The sequence below is a fragment of the Parus major genome, chromosome 2 (assembly GCF_001522545.3).
Source record: "Parus major isolate Abel chromosome 2, Parus_major1.1, whole genome shotgun sequence".
Taxonomy (NCBI): domain Eukaryota; kingdom Metazoa; phylum Chordata; class Aves; order Passeriformes; family Paridae; genus Parus; species Parus major.
The window spans coordinates 29,740,140-29,762,897 of record NC_031769.1 but is presented as its reverse complement, the minus strand read 5'-3'; the positions used below and the strand labels follow the sequence as shown (position 1 = coordinate 29,762,897).

At 37.4% G+C, this 22,758-nt stretch overlaps 1 protein-coding gene across 16 annotated transcripts in view; it reads right to left on the bottom strand.

The window, feature by feature from the left end:
- Nucleotides 1–22,758, bottom strand: part of HDAC9 (histone deacetylase 9) — a 457,012-nt gene that overhangs the window by 232,151 nt on the left and 202,103 nt on the right. Inside the window, exon 1 of one of the 16 annotated variants that reach the window (XM_033511875.1) lies at nucleotides 5,497–5,688. The exons of the other annotated variants lie outside the window; for them this stretch is intronic. Within the exon in view, the coding sequence (XP_033367766.1) occupies nucleotides 5,497–5,566 (70 nt within the window). The 5' untranslated portion in view covers nucleotides 5,567–5,688. Of the gene's footprint in view, nucleotides 1–5,496; nucleotides 5,689–22,758 lie in introns of those variants that run through there. 16 annotated transcript variants of the gene reach the window in all.

The following is a 22,758-nucleotide window of genomic DNA, read 5'->3' as shown; positions in this document are numbered from 1 at the left end:
CCTGGAGGAGAGGCTGCTGGCAGCTTCCTGGGGGAAGCAGTGCCACAGCAAGACCTGCGTGGCAGATGGAGGGAGCGAGAAGCTGAAACGTTAAGAATAGCTAGTGACATCAGAAGGACAAGTCAGATGATCAATAAACTGTGAAAGGTTAGGTTACCTCCCATGGGATGCTTTTATCATTTCAGCTCTGGTAGCTAAAGTCTTGTACCTCAATTCCCAGCTGGCATAATCGGTCATTCCTCTGTTAACTTCAATGTAGGCAAAGCTTCTTTATGCCACCTGAGAAGCTAGATGCAGAGCCTCTCTCAAGAGAACAGGGATGAAAGAAGACAGCCTTCAGAGCATCTCATTTTAGCATGGGGACAAAAGTATCCCGATTTAGGATGACACTTATAAAACTTTTTTGCAATATATAAAATCAGCAGCTTCTTTCTCCACTCTCTCAATTATGCTAGACAGTGCATCAAACTGAAAAAAGCGTCACCTAGATTTCACTGAATATTATTGAGTATTTTTGATTCATGATATATCCTCAGTCTTACACTGGATTTTGGTTGTCACAGGCAAGGAAAGCACAAAAACTGCAAATGAAAATGGAAAATGTCTTTCAAAGGTAGCACAGTGACTTTTTTGGCAGCTAAGTATTCGGCTGCACTTTGCAGTTTTAAAACTTCCTCACTTGGAAAAGAAAAAATGCAAGAAATTAAGACACATTTCATAAGAGAAAAAGTATTCTCCAGTTATTTTCTTGGGTTACCTCTCAGGAGACAGTAATTATTTGAAAAAGTACTGTCACTGAATCAGAAGTATAAGTGAACTGTCAAACTTGATGAGGCACTCAATTCAGTTTATAGTATTAAGGAGAAGTGTAATAAATTAAACTAGAAAAGTATTCCCCTTTGTTAAAAAAAATGGGATCTTATCATGATTATACCTTTTTTCCTATTTCTTTTAAGTGTTTGCATACATGTCATAATGAGAAGTAAAATAAATGCAAACGGTGATCTGGGCTTTGATTTACCATACTCTTATTTCCCCAGGGCCTGGAAAGGAAGCTCAAACAACCACAAACTTCTAAAATATCAGTGAGAGGCCTTGAAATACCAACACTGAAGTTACAGTTAGCTGGCTTTTGTAAAAAATCAAAGGCTTTATTATATTGATTTACTAAAATCAGATTCCTTCTCTCCAAACAGGCTTTTGAGTCAAATACTCATAACAAGCACAAACACAAATGCCATCTAATTTGTTATCGCCAGAAAGTTTTTAAATGTTACAGTGTTTGCTGTTTCTTCGATACTGAATACACAAGGGAAAGTTCCACTTACGAGCCGGCCAGAGTTCATACAAATATCAGGCCAACCACTTCTGCTGCAGGAATAAAGGCAAATGCGCCCAGTAAATCACTTCAGAACATGAAACACTTTTAAACTCAAACCTGGGATGATCTGTAATCAAGAAATCCAAGCTGAGCTATATTTGAGCTTCTGAGTTACTTTATTTATATTTCACCTAGGAGAACCTTTACATACACGTTTCTCTACACCCATCAGCACACAGGCATATCTTCACTTTCCAGAATAAGGCTTTTTGATATAAGGAACATGAATACCCTAAATTCTAGATACTACTGCTGCAGGCAAGATAAGAAAAGGACAAAGATAAATGCACATATAGTTAAAATGTATAATTTCTATGTAACTTCATTCTCGGATCCAAAATCTATGACATACTGATGATTCCATTAGGTAATGATAATAAATCAGTGTTAGTTATGGCATCAGGTTAACCCAATAGATACTAATGTGTCTTCTGTGTGGTATCCATGCACAGAAAAGTGTCAGGGAAGAATGTAAAGCAGCATTCTATAAAACAGATGTGGATCTTCTGTGCACAAATCCGTACCACTGATAGTGAGAACCCTGCGAAGATGACAACTCAGGTTTGATTTGGTGGCAGCACCACTCAGTGGGTAAAGAACTACATAGTTACAATGTCTCCAAGTCAGCAAGTACCAGCTTATCAGTATCTTCCAGTCACTGCAATAAAAACACAACTAATTAAATTGAAAGTGTGACATAATTGTGTCTGTGCACTTGCATACATACATAATTCTTGCATCATATCCTGAAATGCTAAGAGAAGTCATGGAGCAGACATGACACAAAGGGTTCCTCTCACCTCTCTTTTTAGAACAGGTACAATGATTGATGCCACATCCACACGAGAAAGGCAACATGTTTGCAATTGTATCAATATAATTGCACATAAGAAGACACCATACCAAGTCCCCCAGGTTGCTACAGATGACTGAAAGGGCACCGTGGAGGGTTCTAGAGACCTGCAGTCTCTGCCTCAGCACCGATCCAGAGGCAATATGAGACTGCTGCAAAGGGTACCAAATAAATCCAGAACTTAGGATTTTCACTTACTTTTCTTTCATCTCTTCTCCACCCGTGAATGCTGCAGGCACATTTGTGACATTGCTGAGTTTACACCTGCTGAATAATTCACAGCAGTGGGGCTACCACTATTCTAATCCCAAGGTGATGACAGAGAGAGAGGAGGGGGGAAAAAGCTCTTCCTTGAAGCAAGGGCATCAAAACAGCTACCATTTGGGCATGCCAGCAGGTATGTCCTGAAGTACCAGAGGGCAGCATGCTCCAAACAAATAAGACAGTGGGTGGAGGTTTGCTGAAAGAGTATCCCCAAATAGCATTGCTATTTCAGGGGTGTGACAGCCAGTGCTCCAAACAAAACCCTTGGAAGGCAAGATGTAGGGCAAATCTTTCAAGGAACTGTTGGCAACTTTGCTTTTTAAGGAAAAAAAGACGACTGACCCCAAAAATGCATTGAAAATAGTATCTTTCAATTCCTTTTGTTGTTGTTGTTGTAGAAGTATGCGCTCCCTGAAACACTACAATAATTAGGGGTATGATTTTTCTCCTTTTTACTGCATAGCAAAATCTAGCACTTACACTTCTTAGTAACAGGCTTACAACCTGTCCATTATACCCAGGAAATCAAGAAAGACCTATTATTATTCCAGTGTTTCTTACAAATATTTATGGAACATCCTGATCTTGGACAAGCACTGGGCTAAAAATGGTGTTGATCCTAAGCACAGAAACCTCCCCCAGAGGAGGGGAAAAATCCGACAGAAGGATATTAATGCCTTTTAAAGAATCTTTCTAATGAGATAGTAAATGTCATGCCAGTTGGAAAGTGGCAACACAGTATTACTTACTGTGCTAGTTCAGAAATAAAGCTCTTATGTGGTCTCTGCAGAATTAACAGTTGCAGATGTTTATGAGCAAAAATGCATCTGTTTGTATTATACATTTTTTCCTATTCTGCTCCCCTTTGCACCACATTGCCTTGAACTGCAGCACACTCATGGGACTTTCTCTCTGTCTGCTCACATAAAACACTGAGCATATTTGCAGAGGGACTGAAACAAAATGAATAGATAACACTAAATCGCTGGCATGCTGTTTCTCAGAAGCCTTCCTGCCAGATTACTGATACCTAGCAGCAGAAGGGTTGACAACGTTCATAGAGAAAACACTGCGGGTAAGGCAGGGCAAATGAATGGAAAAGACGAGGTCCCAGTGATGATTTCCAAGCAAAGGAAAGACAGGGTTTATTAGATGGTGGCAATCAATCAGGAGGGGCAGAGTCTGAAAAGCAGAAATGCTAATAGAGCTGATGGGAATTTTAGGCATCAGTCAAGCCCCAAAGTTGGATAATGAGTCAGTAGGCAGAGAAGACAGGCTGCTCCACATAAAGTTAAGGAGGACCTTCTGAGGAAGGTCCCTCTCAGCTTGATGGAAGGGCTGTGAAGGTTTTAAAGACCTTCATCCAATTTATTTTCTGCTGCAGACAGAATATGTCTTTCAGGAAATAACCTTGACTACCATGCAGATGGACTCGTTTCCATTACTGGGACCTTACATAAGGCAGGCACTCCAGTAAAAGAGATTACATAAAATATACAAAAAGCACTATGAACTCACAAGCAAGGAAATGCCAATCTTTCTAGGATGCTTTCTTATATTTTTGTCTCATTAATGTGAAGACAGTAGTGGTTTTGTATAGATCCAAACCATAATAATTTGCAGTAAGTAATCACAGAAGATCTCTCTTATATCTTGCCATTTGGGATTTGGGGGAATTACTTGAAAAACTGAGACAGATATCTCAGGTTCAGAGCTGTAATCCAAATATTGAAGAATTATTCCTTCTATACTAAAAGGGAGTCTTGGCAAAGACAAACTCTTAGATGTTTATTTTTAAAATCAAATAAATTTTGATTTTAAAATTTAAACTGCAAAAAAAATCCCAAGCTAGGTATAAAAGACTTAGTTCATGTAATCATGTGACACACTTAGCATCATTACTATTACACTACTTATCTAAATAGCACCTTTCCAATTTTTTTCACTTTTCACCACAGTAAATGATTTCAAGCCTACTTTGTTCATATCTGTGTTTACTTTCTTTTGACAATCTACTTTGATTTCTTGAAAAAGGGCTGTAAATCTCTTTTTGAAATTCACAACAGCAATACTAACCTACTACTAATGCTACACTGTATGAGAGTAAGAAAACCTATTTTTCTGGTTTTTCATAATGATGTAACACTAAACTTAGAAAATATTATTTGTGATTTGTGTTCTCCAGAATGGAGGGGTCTCTGAAAGGCTCTCTTTGGAATGCAGAGACCAGGTTTCAACCACCAGAGGGAGTCAATTTGATGTTTCAGGAAGATACAAAATCAGAATGAACAGAAAAAAACACTAAGAACAGATTTTAATCCAGATTTATCTAGATACCAAACATAATGAAAATAAAGTTTAATTAGGGTTCTTTTCAGTGAGATAAGAAAATCACCTTTTTCACTTCAACTGCTCATTAACAAAATTCTTACCAGTGTACTTTACACCAAGTATACTTATATGACTTCAGATTAACAAAATTTTAAAGAATAAAAATATAATAGTTTACATAAGAACAATACTTACATTTCTATGCAAACTACTACACTTAAGTGAGAGACACGGCTGAATTCAAAAGTCTTTTTACCAGCTGTAAATATAGCAGATTTTCTTCAGTTTATTTATGGTTAAGTCAACTCAATCAGTAAGTAGAGTTATGGATTTATTATTGTGAGTACAGGAAACAGACATTTCTCCTAACTCTGACATACATTTGCTTTTGTAAGTTTTAAGAACTGGACAAGCAAACTATAGAAATTATTAAGATGACAGCAAGTTTCTCAGTCCATTAGCTGAAGATATTTTCTGTGATTATTATTCTAAATAAACACTGAAAAAAAATGATTCTGCATTCTGCAATACTCCAGACAGTAATATAGCGCTTTTAAATATTCATCTGTGATGTCAAAGGAACAACAGACATTGAAAATTTCTATGCAATTCTGACGGCATTTAGCAAGTGCAGTTCAGGAAACTGAAAAAAGCCAAAAGTTATTACCCATTTTTGGTTTTCCACATTTCAGCAGGTCTGTTTTTCCTACTAGTGGGTTGTTTTTTTCTCTCTTCATCTCATCTGATACGTAGAAAGTCAGTGGGCATTTCTTCAGTTTCAAATGAGAGAGTCTTTCTCAGTTAAGTTTTGCAAGAAATTAAATTTCCTATTAAGAAGTCTACAAAAATCAGTAGGAACTCATCTCAAATTTCAGACTCAAGTTTTAGAAACCCACAGACCAGGCCTGGAACAGGCACAGTAGACTAATGGAGTCAAGCACTAGAAATTACTTTTCGAGAAACTCTCTGGGTCCTTTGAGAATCTTAGCATAATCATTTAAATAAATCCTAGTCATATGGAAACTTCCACCTCCACTTAACACATTAATCACTCAGAGCAGAAGTTCCCTCTCACCAGACCTAAGATGAGCAACTCTCAGCACATTTAGTCCTATTGACTGAGCTTTTGAACTTGGCTGGAAACATCATTACAAGAAGTTAAAATTCTGCAATACAAGAGGCAACTTGCAAGTAAGTGTTTAAGTTCTGCACTCTAAGCAGAACATTTTGTGATCAATGAGCTGGCATTCCACGTTAAGGAATTATTGCATCATTATAATAGTAATAATAGCATTATTAAGGACTAGGAGAAAAAGGCAGCACAACTAATTGAAGGTTTGCCATGGAGAAGCTCTAGTACTAATTTTAAGGTAAAGCACTGAGAGTAGGCTTCTTACCATAAAGAATTTATTAATCTGTTTGCTTTGACATGAGAAAAACTGGAATCTAGCCCGAATCATCCTCATCAAGGTTCTACCCTCATCAAGGTACTGCAGAAGGCTGCACTAGCTGCAGCATACCTTAAGTTCTTCTATTCAAAAAAACGTGTTTTTTCTCAGAAATGTGAAAATACTTCCTGACTGCTTCCCTTTTTATGGTTTTTATATTCGTGCCATGCACACTTATGTCTTATGCTGCTAAGAAACAGGAGCTTATTTTGGCGAATGAGGTTATTTTCACTAATTTTTAGATGTGCTTGTGTTTGTTTTTTTCCCCTTAATTAGGATTTGACAGAGTATACCTGAACTGAAATTTCTGCACTGCTATGGATTTCCCAATAGCCAGCCTTGGCCAAGCAGTCTCCCTGCTGACTGTAAAGTTCAAGTAATTAAATGAATGCTGAGACCATGGTAGCATCCATAAAGCATGTTTCACACCATGTTCTAGGAGCTGAAGGTGATGAATACACCCCATGAAGCAGACTTCCCCCAGCTTAACAGCATAAACCACCACACCCCAGAACCTACACAAAACCTACACAATCACTAGCTCCTCATCACCGCAGACAGAAGCACTCTGCAGAAAGTATGGGAATAGTAGGGGCTGGACATAGCATATCTAGGGAGAGAATGACCAAGTGTCAGCCCAGCTGCAGGAAAGGATGTCTGGAAATGCAGCCAATGGAGTTCCTGATTTCCCTCTGTCAATTGAGAGCTATGCACCTGAGGAAACACCTCAGAGAAAAGCTGATACCCAGTGCTTTCACTTTCTCCACAGATCAGTCACAAAGTGACCAACAGATGCTCTTGGTTTAGAAAGAGCTAACTTATGCACCCATAAAATTCCATTTCATTTCTAATCACATCTACATCTGCCAGGCAAAAAAAAAGGAAACTCAAGTTGCTCTTCAACACACCTGTAAAAAAAGATTCTGACCTTAAATGCCTTTTGAATACTGTTAAAATGATGGCTGAACTTCTACAACAGAGATGATTAAAAAAATAGTATATAATCTTTCTTAAGAAATGGGACAACAGCCAAATATCACAGTCCATTATCATCTTTAATCATCCATTCCCAGAATTTGTGCCATCTTTTATAGAGTTTACTCCACCTCATCTTAGAGAACATTCTGATAGAGAGTTGAGAAATATGTCCTTTTCTGAAATAAACGTTACTTGGTTCTAAGAATTTGCACAATTCACTTCCTTAGCTCTTCCTTGACAATGTCTATTTAGAAGAGATCTATTTATTCCTCACCACATTTCACAGTTCCTGTTGCTAAATGAGAATCATATCAACAAAGGGTAGAAAGACACAAACATGACTAAAGAAACCAAGGCTGTTTTTTCTAATGTAGGTACAGTGGTGTTCCCAGAGGGGAAAAAATTCCAAACCCTTCAAAGATGGGCCTCAATGCAATTTACCTGTCAAGACTTTCTGATCTTGCTTAAAAAGAGCAAAGTATAAAGGTGTTTATGATAAAATGAGTAATTGTAGATAAATGTACTACACTATAAATTGTTTCCAATTTATTGTTCATAAATAAAGGTTAAAATTGACCTTCTTCCAAGAAAGAGATCTGTAACTATTTCATGATAAATGATTGTCTGTTCACTGTCATTGTCACATTGGATTACAAGCACTTCCTTCCTGTAATACAGTGGACATCATGTTAAAGTAATTTCAAGATGATATACGGTATTTTCTAAAAAAAACCCCAGTGGAGTGAAAGGAATCCACTTTCCACAAATTCACTCTGTGCATAGTTATTACTCTTGTCTCATTATTTTCTGCTTAAACTAAATTACCTACATCCTTTTTCATACTGCAGTATTTTCAGGGAAAAATCCCTCAAACACATAGAAACCTGCCGAAAGAATATGAAGATCACAGCACAGACAGTAAAAAGAGCAATGGTACTGTGGAAAAAACTCCAGCCAAACACAACCATATTTAAGGAGATCATGTAGCGAAATTCAGATTTTTTTCTGTGTGCTCTGAACAGATGGTGTGTATTTGCTCCTTCCCATGCACTTTATAAGCTCTTCACCATCGTCTCCAGGTACTGCTTTTGATTGTGGAGCATTTGGTAGTGCCTCCTCCCGCTGTGACACTTCACAGGTAGGGTCACTGAAACAGGGGTATCCCTTGGCATGGGCATGCAGGGCTGTTCTGATCCCTTCCCCACAGCTTCCTTTCCCACAGTAGGCTACCCAGTATTCCAAGGCACAGCCTGAACCAGTATAAACTTCCTGCAAAATGCCTGTGGTTCCATTCCTCAGCCCAGCCTAGGGCACCAGGGACTGACCACAGCCTCCTGAGTACAGATGTATCAACAGGCCACTGGAGCTGCTGAGTAAAATGATTAATGTATTGAAATACCTGTATTTGCTAGCACAGCATGTTCTTAACCATTTTCTTAGGCTTTTTGGAATCTGTAGTTTTCAATGCCATAAAAGATTAGAATAAAACACAACCCACGAAGGTTTCTTCTCAAAACACTTTTTTAGCCACAACATGAACTTCACTGCATCCCTGTGTGCCATTAAAGTGAATAATCTACTTGAAAGCACTATTAATTGAATAGCATCTTGAAAAAGGGAAACCCTTGAAATTTTGTTCCAATTAGATTTTTTTGTGAAGCTACATATACTTTTATATTGATCTTAATTTTAATATTTATTTTATTTTACTATTAAAACATGCTACAGTTTATTCAAAAACTACAGAAGCATTGGGATTTGCTATCATAAATCAATCAAGGTAAAAAAGAACAACTAAGAAAAAAGTAACTTTGACTTCATTTGAAGTTTGCATTTCATTTTATATATAAATATATGTATAAATATCTATATATATGAAGAGATCTAGACAAAGAAACAGACACTCTGAGGCCCTGCCAAAAGCTGCAAAAAATAAAGAACCATTTGGATCATACTAGAAAAGAGTATTTCTTCTTACATAACGTTCCAGCTAAGGGTTAGTTCAGAAAGCTAGAGAAAAATGGTTCAAGTATAACCATTATTAAATCCAAGAAGAGCTTAAAATTACACCTCGGGGAGCTAAGCTGCTTCACGCTGTGCATAAGCTGCACATCTCCTCCCCCAGCAGCTCTCGGCAGCCCTCCCAAGCAGGGTGCAGACTGTAACAGATCTGCTGCCATAATCCTCTCCCCGGAGGAAAGGAGGAGCTCCCTCGTCTTGCTTTAGGAAAGGAGATGAGACACGGGCTGAAGTCGCTCTGAGGATGTGCTGGTTGAGTCTTAAAGTGACAGCCACATGAGATACAGCCAGCAATGGGCCTGATTGCCTTAATAAACCCATATTTATCATCAGAGTCCATGAGAAGCGAGTGCGAGAGCTGTGAAACAAGCAGGAGCTGAGTAAGCAGGGACTGCAAAGAATTATTTCTTCATGGATGAATATGGATCCTACACCCCACACTTATCTAGTAAAACACAATTTTGTATTTAATACAATTAAACCAATTAACACCATATGTACAGTATTTAAAAACTCGTGAAGTTGGGCAGCCCAGAGCCTTGGGAAGAGCCTTTTCAGCAATGATAAAACCTCTTTTACATTAAGCAGAACTTTAGCAGCAGAGGAGGACCACTTCAGAACAAAAAATAGCCCATGATAACAGATACAGACAACTTCCAGCAGCGACCTCCCAGCCATCCCAGTGACCTCTCAAAGACAGAGCCACCAACATGAAGCCAATAATCTTTAGCTAGTTTCAAACTAAGTAAAGAAACCAACTGTCAAGAAAACTCAGCCAGGCAGCCACAGGGCTGCTAAACTGCTCTTCTGAGGCTATCTGCCACTGGGATTGTGTACTAGAGGCAGTGGGATGAGAAGGGGGTCTGAACAGACAAAGTTCTGCTCCCCCCAGTGACACATCGATTTTCCTGTTGAACCCTCTTTTTTGCCACTCCCCACTGGAGGAGTGGGTGTAATATGGGGCAGGAACAGTCAGGTAAGGACAGAGCAGTGGAAATCATGCTCTTGGTCTTTTTAAGACTTCTTGTGGTCCTCTCCCTGTACTTTCCAGCTTACAGTTGGCTTCGTGGCACAAGCACATGAACTAAGACAGAAGAATGATGAAATTAATTTCTTAATTTCCTTCATGATTCACATTGGCATACAGTCAAAACAGCTCCCTTAAGCTGGAGGTGGAGAAGAAGGGAGCATGAGAACTTCATAGGTTTTAACAAGAGTAATGAAAAAGAGCTGCCAACTCCAGGTCTAAGGCTGATGGCTCTAATGAACCTCTGCACTATGGTAGACCTTGAAGTCTGGGTCTGGACTGAAATGATCCATGTCTGACAACCATTCACCCATACCCATGGGCTGTTTGCCAGCGTGCCTCTGTTGTGACTTTTACACATCTTATAGGACAAGGAGTTTTAAGGCTCTCTTCAGTCTAAATATGTAGCTAAGGATCACAAGTAAATACCTGTTGCTTTCATTTGTACAGATTTTTCTCATATCTTTTGGTCAGCTTCTTCTGGTTGCTAAACTTCACCACAGTACTCACCTGCACAACAGCTCTCTTAGCCCAACAGGCATTTCACATTATTTTGCTGATCTATGAGAAAGCAAGTAACTTCAGAGAGAAAAACTTAAATGGGTGAAAGGGAAGTCATGCATTTAACCACACTGCATTAAAAAACAGATGTGAAGAGATCTCTAAGTTTTTTTTAGCATTTATAGAGATAAAAAGCATTCGAAAGAAAATCTGTGCCTTTCATGTTAATTCCTAACCTTTCTCCTGCCTCCTTTGACTCATGTTCTCAGCAGAGTCCTGCTTAGAGTCTGTCTGCCATTACTTTCCAGGTTGTGGTGGTGCCCTAGAAGTAATGCTTCTCAGCATCTTCAGAAAAGGTGGACTGCCATGTACCACATGGCCAAGCTGGTGCCTCTTTTCTGCTCTCCACACTCTTCAAGGACAGAGCAGAGAAAGACAGTGACAAATCTACAGGCAGAAACCATTGGTTATTCACACTGCAAGCATACTGTCCCTCACATTGACATTTTGCAGTCTCTCTTATCTGGGCATGAATATTGTATATTTGTATATATATATACAATACATATATTATATATACACATAACATATATATGTATTATGTATGAGCACATACATAATAAAATCTGATTGATTGAACCTGGAAATTTCCCTGCTACTTCATCTTAATATTTAGACTGATAAATAAGAATTTGCTGCCTCTTGAAATCATCTTCTGAAATGTCTTTCTGGATTGCAAACTGCATTTTTCAATTACCAGTTTCATCTATTAATGCGTTAATGCTGCAGTTTTTGTGAGCATTGCGTAATCCTTTAGTCAGAAATGCTACAATGTGGTGTTATTTATGAGTCTTCTCTCTAATGCCAGCTTCCCTTCTGAAAACCACCATGCAATTTGCTTTTCAGATCATATTAATTAGTCCATCATTGGATTAAACTGCTATCATTTGTTATTTGTTATGCTGTTAGGAAACTGCTGGGTCTGACTAACTTCCGTGTAGTTTGTGTACAATTTAATATCATCTCCATTACAAAATGCTTTCAAAGCTTAAAAATTGGTCTTTAATCTGAAAGTCCTGTTGCATGGCATGTTTAATTTATAAGCACTTTCATCTGCAGTCACTATTTTCCTGCCACATTTTTGCTTGCAATTTTGATGGCAAACTGCAGATAACAGAGCAGTCAGCTCTACATGAAAGCAAAGACACAGTGCAGATATCTTCTGCTTAGACAGGTATGCAAAAGACAGCAGAAGTTATGTACAGTTCAGAGCACAACAGTTCTTTGTGGATAAATGATGAAAGATATGATTTCTTCCAGTGAATGGTAAGTATGCATAACAAATAGCTGTACCACTGTTTGGCTTGTGGTTTTTTTTTAAGAATGTACTACAAAATAGGGAGAAGTACACAGCTGGTATCTGCACTCTTTACTGACCATTTTGGTAGTGTTTCTATAAATATGGCACATGAGCAGCTACAAAGAAATAGACTTAAAAATAGGTCATAGGCATTAGGAGCAGATTATAGTGTACAGGTGGGAAACAATGATTTCTGGCACAAATACAGATTATGTCTGTGTTCAACATGTAGGAAGTCTCCATCTCTACAAATCAGCTGCCACAAGAGCTGAATGAGCTCATGTCATTGCAGAGCACAGCATGAATCTTTGACACAGCTCTATTGCCTTCCTTGATATATTTCTATCTCAAGGGAGTAAAATGTCAGAAAACAAACATTTTTAATGTGGTTTGTGTGAACAGGCCTGTGATGTGTGCCTATAATAAAATAAGGTTGCATATTCCTGCTAACTAGCAGTACTGGATGAGAAACTACAGAGAAACACACAGAAAAGAGAGACGTGCTATTCCTAGAAAACAGCCATAGCTAGGGAAATTCAGGTATACAGTAAGGCAAATTTTCCACAGGGAAATGTGAAAGAGCACAGTGTGGTTGGATGCTCTTGAGTCCCTAATTGCACAGCTGTTCTTCACCAGTCTGGAGTAGGATGGGCACCAGATAGGTTATGACCACCACTATCCACCAAAGACTGCAGTTTTCCTAAAAGCCCTAACAGAAGAACCATCCTGACTGTCTGCCTCCTCCTGAGATTCATCTTTTGGACATGGCATTCTTCTGTCCTCGTCTTGCCAGTTCTCTTTAAAGGAAACACTAAAATAAGAGATTATGGGGCCAAAGCAACCACAGGAAAGCATTTTTTACAGATGGCACTGCCTTTAATACTTAAAAAAATTTTACCATCCTATAAAGTTCAATATCTTGATAATCATGGAAAATATGACATATATCAAACCCTCGCTTCTCTCAGTCACAGAGTTTCAAAATAGCAGATTTTTCTTTGCAGTTAGTAAGTTATTCCTCATTCCCACTTTTGCTTTCTGTAAGGCAGAAAGAAAGAGAGAAGGGTGGAAAACCTGTACAAACAGTACTTTCTACCACTGCAATGTCCAATGTAACGTACATAGACAGACTTCCAGAGGAGAAACTGAAGCTCACACTTGGACTTAGAGTATGATATAACTTTATTCCCCTTTAGTTTTTGTGTTGTTTTGTTTTGCTCTGCTTTGTCAGGAAGAAAATAGCGAGAGAATATGCAGAACATCAAGAAATCAGTGTTTTACAGAGAACTAAATCTCAACACATGTCTAATTTACACCTAAAATTCCTACCAATCAGTTGCAATCAGTTCTAGATTGACTGCTATCACAGATTCATATGAATTCACAGAATAGTCCCCATTAGACACACCTCTTGAAAGAGTAAAAAGATTCACCACACAGGTTTCAGTCACTGGTCAAAATGCCACAGCCACAGTCCTCAGCAGAAGCACATGCAGGAGAATGAAGAAACAATAAATATTGCCGGAGATCAAAATCAATTGCCAGTTGAAAACTTGTGGAGAGACGATATTTTCCTTGAAAAATATATCTTCATTCATATGGAATTCAACTGATGTGCTTAAAAAAACTTTTCAACAGAATTCTTTGACATCTGCAGTAATTACATTTAATGCAATATATTGGTCTTTTTGGCTATCGCTAGTAACTATTCATACTGCTAATCATCTTAACATTTTACTTCCTGAGAAGTGAACTTGTATAAAGAGTGTAACAGAAAATGTTAATCAACTGCACAGATATATATATTTAAATAGGATATGGTTATTTAATTAGATTTTAAATTGGCACTAACTTCAAGGAGACACTCAAGAACAGGAAAAAGTAGTTTTATGGCTGTTTGTCTACATCAAACATTGACTCACAAGTGCTTGTTTTTTCCAAAGGGCTTTTTTTCTCTCATCTGTTCCCCAACTCTCGCCACATTCCCTGCACTCAGCTTCTAATTCTCAGTTCCTAGCCATCAATACGAGCTCAGTGTTCCAGTTTATCCTGTCAGGTTTTTCTCTTTCCTAACCAGGGAAAGCAAGAAGAGTAACTGAGCAGAGGAACGACAGATGTCCTTTCGGTACTTGGATCCGGGTTCAGATTCAGCCTACAGCAGCCAAGAACCAAAACAGCTGAGCTCTGAAATGGAGCACATTCAAATGTAGATGAGATGAAATCTTCAGGTTATCTACACAGCTCTACAACTTCTATCACACAGAAACTGTTGTTTTATCAAAATCTCTGTATTGGCCAGATCTTTACAAAATAAATAGATAAAATGCATTTATAGTGTGACAGTACTAGTATGCTCCTGCCACAACAAATTCCAAAAATTTATCCCTGAATCTGTACAGACCGCATGCTCTTAAAGATCAGCAGAAATTTTAATATTAGCACTGCATGTGAGCAACAAAGCAAGTAAGGTGACCCTTTATGGCTTTGCTTTATTCTTCCCCTGTCTCTAGTACCTTATCACTATTTATTTAGCTTTATGCTCATCTGTGGTTTGTACTATTGCCGAATGGGGGGTGAGCTACTGTAAATCAGTCTTTGACTAAGTAGATGATCTGAAATCATGGAATAAAATACAAGACATTAAAAGACTCAGAATAACTGACTGATGAATGTAATTCAGATGCCACAGAGATTTTGATTTGGCAAAAGTCATGCTTCATTGAATTCAGTGAAACCCTTTCACTGGGGAAGATGAATTGTATAGTAGGTAAGATGAGAACACCAGAGAAATATATTTGATTATTTTACCCAAATTTGGTAATTGCTATATGGAGGAAGATGTGCTTAATCTAGATGAAAATTTGATTTGCATGATTCCTGAAATTCTCTTGCAATATACATTAATTTATTCCTTTGGGAAAATATTTGACATTAAAAAAAAAAAAATCCAACATGATACAGAGAAACAAAATCCAACATATTTAAAATCTCTATGTATATATCCCTTAATATTAATACTTATTTTGGACCTAATTTTGAAGGTAATTAAATCCTTCAAAGATCCACAACTAAAAAACTAAGGGTATTTTTTTGCCCAAAAACACACATTAACAGGAAAAAAAAAACCAACCAAGTGGTAATGGATTGTATTGGTAATGCAATTGAAAAAAAGCTGACTTAAGAAACATCAGATCTCTGTGGATACAACAGTTAATACATGGTATGGTATCAAGTTACAAAATCTTGTAACTTGGTACAAGCAATCTTGTTTCTAAGAATGAAATATTTGGCAATGTAGGATGCCAAAGTTCTCATTTTTTGTAGTGAGAATTTAGCTGGCAAAAGTCTTTGGAATTAGCCTGCGTCAGATGAAACTTGAAGTTTCACAGCATCAGTGCATTTTCTCACAAGATGTTGACAGTAAGAGCTTGTATTTTCAGCAGATATGGGTAATCACTTCCTCCTCATATTCAAAGACAAAGCTCTGCACTTCTAAAAAACAGAGACCTAGTGAGAAAAAATATTTTGGGAGAAGTCCTTTACTCTTCAAAGGAATAAAATCCACTGAAGATTGTTTCAGTTGAAATTAGTAACCTCTATAAAAAAACTCATTTGAGGGAGTCTCTCAACCAAGGAGACATGCAATGTTAGTTCCACTTCATGATACTAATCCAATACAATTCCAAAGCAAAATTATTTCCAGCATAGTCATATTAACCTGTTTAAATATAAATTTTAATTGTTTTTATATTTCCTGATAAAGAGTTAATTTAATCTTGGCTCATTTTACACTGGAGTAAAACCCCACCTTACTCAGTTACTGAATACACAGAAAATTTACTGCACATTTATCATGTGTCAGAACTAATGACATCAGTGAATATCCAGTTGCCTAGAGCCAGATGACAGAGTAGCTCTGCTGACTGAAAAGGAAACTTTGCCAATCTGTGCCACCTTTAACATTTTGCTAGATAGAGGAACACAAACTGGAATCCACAATCCCTCCACTTTGCAGCAATACTAAATGGCTTGCAAAACCACTAGTGCTGGTGAGAGATGTCTAACAATATGAAACAAATTTAAAGCTTCATTGCTGGAGTCCTGTTTTGCACGTTTACTATATACCAGCCTTTCCTTTGCTTTCTGAACTAAGAGTTCTCCTTGAGTTTTTGACCTTCTGGTTCAGAGTAACCCCAGAGAAAATAAAATATCTTGTCTTATACATCAATATTTACCACCAGTAAACATCACTAGATCATGAAAAATTACTTCTGCCATGATCCTAAGGTAGATAACAGTTCAAGATACTTGGTATACTAAGTTTTAATTTCACTTGAAGCCGAGTCACCTTGTTTTAATATCATTCTGATAAGAAAAGGTGTAGAGACCCCAGAGTCTCAAATCCAGAAATGCTTTCAAGGGGATTTGGAACAGTTATTGAGAGAACAGTAGTGAAGTTTCACACTTCCTGATGATTCTAGATATTCTAATGATGGCAAAATACACAGCTACTCTTTTCATTCCTTTTCCTTTCTCTTTCATTAAGAGCTCAGTAGCTGTTCACTCCACTGTCAGATTACTTGAAGACCTATGCTAGTCGAGAGAGGCAAGGAACATGATATTCCCCACAGTCTGTGCCAGCCTCCCTGCAAGAGGTCCATCCTTCTCAGTCAGTCTGCAGAAGGTAAGCAGTAATTTAATCACCATGCTCATTCAATGCTCATTCAATTTTTTTGTCAATTATCTTTATGCCAGGGTTTCTTTTTATCTCAGTATTTTTATGTGCCAGCTGCAGGTTCTGGTTTTTTTCCCAAAGACACTGGAAAGTCATTTCACAGAGATCAATAACAATGACAGTGTATTTTGATTGGCATCAAAAAACAGGTTAAATTCATAATGTTGTTCAAGAGATGAAGATCTCAAGATTACTACCAATCCCCTGAGCTAACCATGCATTCCTCTAAAATGAATTTACTAATTCTGCCTAAAACTCATTCACATTGCTCACTTTGGCACTACTGTCAGCAGGGTGCTTTATATTATGAGCAACTTCTAGAGAAATTCTTCCTGGATGTCTTATTGACTAGACAGCACACCTGTATAAATTTAAGCCAAGTCTCTGCATTAGCCATGATCTTAAACTTCTGACTGGCAGAGATCCCATTCCTTTCCTTTGAGAGTGCTATATACAGGGTATCTCTTTAAATTCTATTTAGCCTCCTTTCTTTTAAGCTATGTAGGCTGTTCATATCCTTTGTACTACAAATAGAACAGATACAGTTAATTGAAGGCATCCCTGCTGCTGAATTTAGCCTGCTAGTCTGGTAGTCTGAAACTTCAGAGGAAGTTCCTATAACACAGAATGAAAGGCTACTTTAATTTCCTCTGACCCCATTACAGACCAAAACTTTTTGATAGAAAGTGGGTTTTTTTGATACAATAGGAAGAAGCAGTTTTACCCTTGCAGCAATATGCTTCTAGCTCTCACATCAAGCAGAAGCTGAGTATCTTACTGGTATACAAACACCAGCTTACAGAAATTGTATCAGGATGCAAAAAACTAGAAGGAATAGTTTGATTTTACAAATGGAGACTTTTAATTCCCTTATAGCAGCACACAGATAATATATTAGAATTTGGGAAAGGTTTTAAAAACTTCTGGTTCCTTAAAAGAACTTGGATGAACAGTCAGGTGTCAGCAATCATTCGCCTCCCAAGGGTTTTTGAGAATCCTATGGTCCCTCTCACACAACGTTCTTTGTGCTTAAATAATTTAGAAATGTGGATCTTAAGTAATGAAGAATCTGCAGTGTTTAAGTGCTATTCTAGCACAGTAAGATCTGTTAAAAAAACCAACCTGTTTACTTGCTTTTATACCTAGAGAAGGAATTCCTATAACTTTCTGTTTCCATAGGGACTGTTAAAAGGTGATATACACAGAATTCTTCTGTAAATGCTCAGATTACACTGGAAATGTGCAAGCACAACCCTAGTTTTTGGAAAGACAGTGCTTTCTTTGCTACTGCTTCATTTACCAGATTGAACTACTGTATCTTACACAGTTTACTTCTTCATGAGAAAACTGGAGTTAGTGTTAGTGAACCTGCTAGAATACCTAATAGACCGAATAACCTCAAAAGCTGCAGAAGGAATTTACCTTATAAAGCTTGGTACTACTTTTCTTGGAAAGCACACTTTAATGCTACTTTGAAGCATTTCTATACATCTTTAAGTAGGAGGGTATTCAGAAGCCTGTGATTCTGGTAACAGTTGCCTAGAGTTTCCATTTTAAAATGTTTCCATTTTAAACTCTATCCTATTTTGAATTCCTATTGCTCTGATGTTTTGCTCTTAAGAGTGAGTTTGGAGGTCTTGACCTCTTTTCTCAACTGCTCTTGAAAGTTTAAGAGAAATTTTTGAGATTGGGACTGGAAATACTTAAGCCGTTTTATGATTCTGGATTTTCTTTTGCTTCAATTGTTTAGAAATATACTTTCCCTGAATGACTGTTAATTACTTCCTACATAAATTTCCTAAATAATTACATATACACAACATTTGTATAAGTTAGCCTGAGCAAGGTTGATGAATTTGAGGTGATTTCTTAAAACAGACCTCAAAAAGGTCTTATGCTTAACAGTGAGGGATTTTTTCCAACGCAAGTTTGCCTCTGAAGTGATGAGCTGCAGAAATTTTTGAGGAGAGGGGAGAAACAACCACCTACATCACATTAGAAGCAAATGACAGCAGAGCAGTCCCTACATACACTACACTCATCATGTCTGAGCCATACAAAGCTGGGTCCCAGTTTTAGGATTTAGGACACACTAGTTAGCTAGCTCACTTCACCCAGCAATGTGCAGAGGAAGGGGCTGTAATTAAGGGCTCTAAAGAAAACCCCTTAATTTCACATGAAATGTATCCACATTTCTCTGTATATATACATACAATACACTTAGCTGCCAATGAACATAAACTGTGGGGATTTGTTGTCTGTTGCCCTCTGGCACCATTGTCAGTCTTGGATGAACCCAGAAAACCAAAAGAGCAAAACAAATCAAGGCACTCCAGGAAATTTCCAACTGTGCTGTGACTCTGGGATGGGGTGGGTATGTTTTCTTTTAATGAGGGCTGAATATTAGTCACATCTTTGAATGTTGTTCAACACTGCAGATATTGTTGATAAAACAGAATACTTGCTGTACCAAAAGGACATTTATAGAAAAATTAGCACAGATGGGGTGAAATTATAAATATGTTGTCTGGACATCTGTGTCATTTATACTGAAAAACCTAAAATGAATGATAATTATCCACATTTAGTGGAGCAAATGAGGAAAGCTTATTCACTGTGTAAATAATACAGCGCTTTGGCCCCCCTCCAGCAAAACTATATAGGCAAAAAAATCTTCAGGCTTGCACTGGATGATTCTTATCTAGGCCCAAAGCAGCACTGGCTTTCCCTCATGATGAACCTGTAAGAAGAGTAGGATCATTTGACCCATTCAATGGAAAGTGTCTCAGTATTTCATTTACAAATTCACATTTACACTCATTTACAAGCACAGAAAGGTGAATGACCAAGCCTTTAAATATTGCTATTAACTTGTAACGATTTAACAAATTTATACAATGTAGTAAGAAACCCCAGAAAAGAGAGTAAGGTATTTTAATATTATTAGCTAACCCAAACAGTCTTAACTCCAAATTATACATACATTTTCAGTTCACTAGTGGTTAACTGCATTTTTATGAGGATAGCCAGGTTTTCTTCTAGTATTTATTACTACTTTCCTGAAGTGTTTTCTGCAGCTGTAAAGTTACATAATACTCACAAGATGATAGAAAGACTTCCTTAGGACTTTTAAATTACTGTCTATCATGCACTGGGTTTTAGTGTACTTTCAGTTACAAGCATTTTATTTATCCTTTTGGATGATGTATCCTTTGAGCTCAATTGTTTATTTCAGAAATGGCAATAAGAAAAACGACAGGTGGAGTTCATTTCAAACATAACTCTCACCCCCAAGACATCAGTTTTCCTATGGATGATGTGTGGCATCCATTATATTTAAAATGGCTTGTTCTCCTCTAATTGAATTCCAGATTGTTATTTTTGTCAAAAAGAAAGGTTTTCTGTGTTCCTAAAATAATTAGGCCTGGTTGCAAATCAAATTATCTAATTTCAAAGGCTTGTTTCCCTCTCTGAAATGCCCATTACAGACAGACTACAGATGACTAAGACTTGTGTCATCCGTGACTTTATTAGGAGAATATTCTAAGTCCTTCACTTTCCCTGTAATCAGAACTATAATTTCTGCAGGTTATTTTAAGATCAAGCTACAGCTAAAGCAGGAAACTCAATTTTATTCTGAGCTCCAGACATGTCGACACAGCAAAGCAGGGCTCCAGTTTTATAGGCTATCTTCTTACATAAAGCCTAACACTGGTATTAAATTCAAGTTCTCTATGAGATACACCATGCTGACTACTATCAGACAGCTCTCTATTTGTGGAATGAAGTGTGGCACAAATGTTTGTTTTGATAATCTGTTTATAAGCTACCCTTGTAGAAACAATACAGGCTCAGAATGGCCACGTCCTTCTCTCTCTCATTTATTTTTAAATGAATAAGGAAAACAATCCCATACCCAAATGGAAGAGAAGAGATAACGTAACAGCAGCGATGTGCCCTCAAGTTACCCAACAGCAAGCTCAGAGCACATGTTTCCATTTAGCTCTGCAGCTTTGTTAGTGGTATTTGTTTCAGTAAAATTCCAGAAAGTTATAGAATTAATTCTGTGGAGAAAGACTTTACTCTTAATTCTGCTAAGACAGTTAATCATATGTAAGCTGTTACACAAACAGTGTAAAAAAGGGGCAAACACCCTTCACCATTAAAATGTGAAAAATACCGCTTTAAAATGTAAACAAATTTTAACAAAAGCTTTGGGAGGACATGCAATACACTTGTAAAACTAACGTGTGATGAAATGTAAAAGTAAATTAGCAGTGACACTGCAGCCATGAGGTTTTCTTGAGGCTGTGGAAAAAATAGAACGTTGTTAGTACTCCACTACTTTTCAACAGCCTAAAGTGGGCCTCAAAGCTAAAATGTCATCTCACATTTGATTTTCTATTGCCAGAATATAACTTAATTAACTCTTTTTTGCCAGATTTATGTTTTTAATGCAATAGTAAATCATTCATTCTTTTCTTTAATGTCTTCTCATCCTCCTCAAAAACAGCTTGAGGTTGCTCACAGTATCAGATACCTCCATCTAACACACTACATTCTGCAATGCTTCTTTCTTTCCACTCTTTTTCCTTTTTCCCCACTAAATAAGCCTGTCTTCCCACCTTGTTTTCTCTCTTAACCTTTAGTTTTTCACAATGACTTTCCATTCTGCACTGTGTACCACGAAGTACACAAAAAGGAACCGATACTAACAGAACTGCATATGTTCCAAACATTCTTCCAAGTTAGAATCATCCACCCAAACATTATCCTGTCTCTGCCTTTTGTACCTGTGGTTTATTACCACTGGGAGGAGCAACAGGGTCCAAATTTATTATTATTACTATTACTACTGTGGTTATTAATATTGTTATCATTACTATTAATAAATACTTGTAAGTTACTAAAGTTTTACAAACTAATAACTAGATTATGCCACAATGGAAAGTTACCTGAATGTGAAAGGGAGTGAAAGAACAAAATGCAGCTTCTTTCTCCCCAAATCTCTTTTCTTTGCAGCTCAGAAGCTGTAATTATCATAAGGCATCATGACTGTTGTTTACATCATGAATTCAAATTGGTGACGACTGTTGAAATAATTCCTTTGAAATTACAAAAATCAAAAACTACTCACGTGGGGTACAAATACATTAATGCATTCCCCAAGTCAAGCATTACTCCAACTGCAGTTTATAAAAATAATTTGTCAGTCTGATTGATTTACTTTGAAACAGCAGCACCATAAATGAAGCTGACCTGTGTAAAGCCATGAGACATCCTTGCAGTCCAAACACCAGGGAGAAAATTTAGTATATGGTCTATAAAATAGCTTTTTTGTGTGTTTCAGTTAGATGTAGAATTACATCTTACATTGATTCCATGCTTGTTATCTAGAATAGTCACTCTTATGTCACTCCCATTACAGAAATCCCTGTGCCAATGTAAACATTTCAAGGATGAGCAAGTGAAAGAGTGAGCCAAGGCTCTTCCACATATCAGCAAATGATACACTTGGCTAATCAGAGGCCTTAATTTCATTACATTTGGTTAATTAATTCAGTAGGTGATCAGAGAATTTAGAGGGGTGAATTTAATCCAGTAGCTTCACTGCACAGTTCATTTTAATTCAGAGAGCAAAGCAGCTTTGAACAGTGACTGCAACAGAGCACCTGTGGCTGAAAAGCAAATTGAATTTGTTACCCCTGACATGAGCATCACTAGTAAGGAGCATTTCACTGAGTTTCCACTCACACCCATTCAAACATTCCTGGCTCCAGGTAAGCCATGTATAAACCCAAAGCTTCAGTGTTCTGCATGAAACTAAGGATACAGAGAAGTTCTAAAAAAAAAGCCAAACC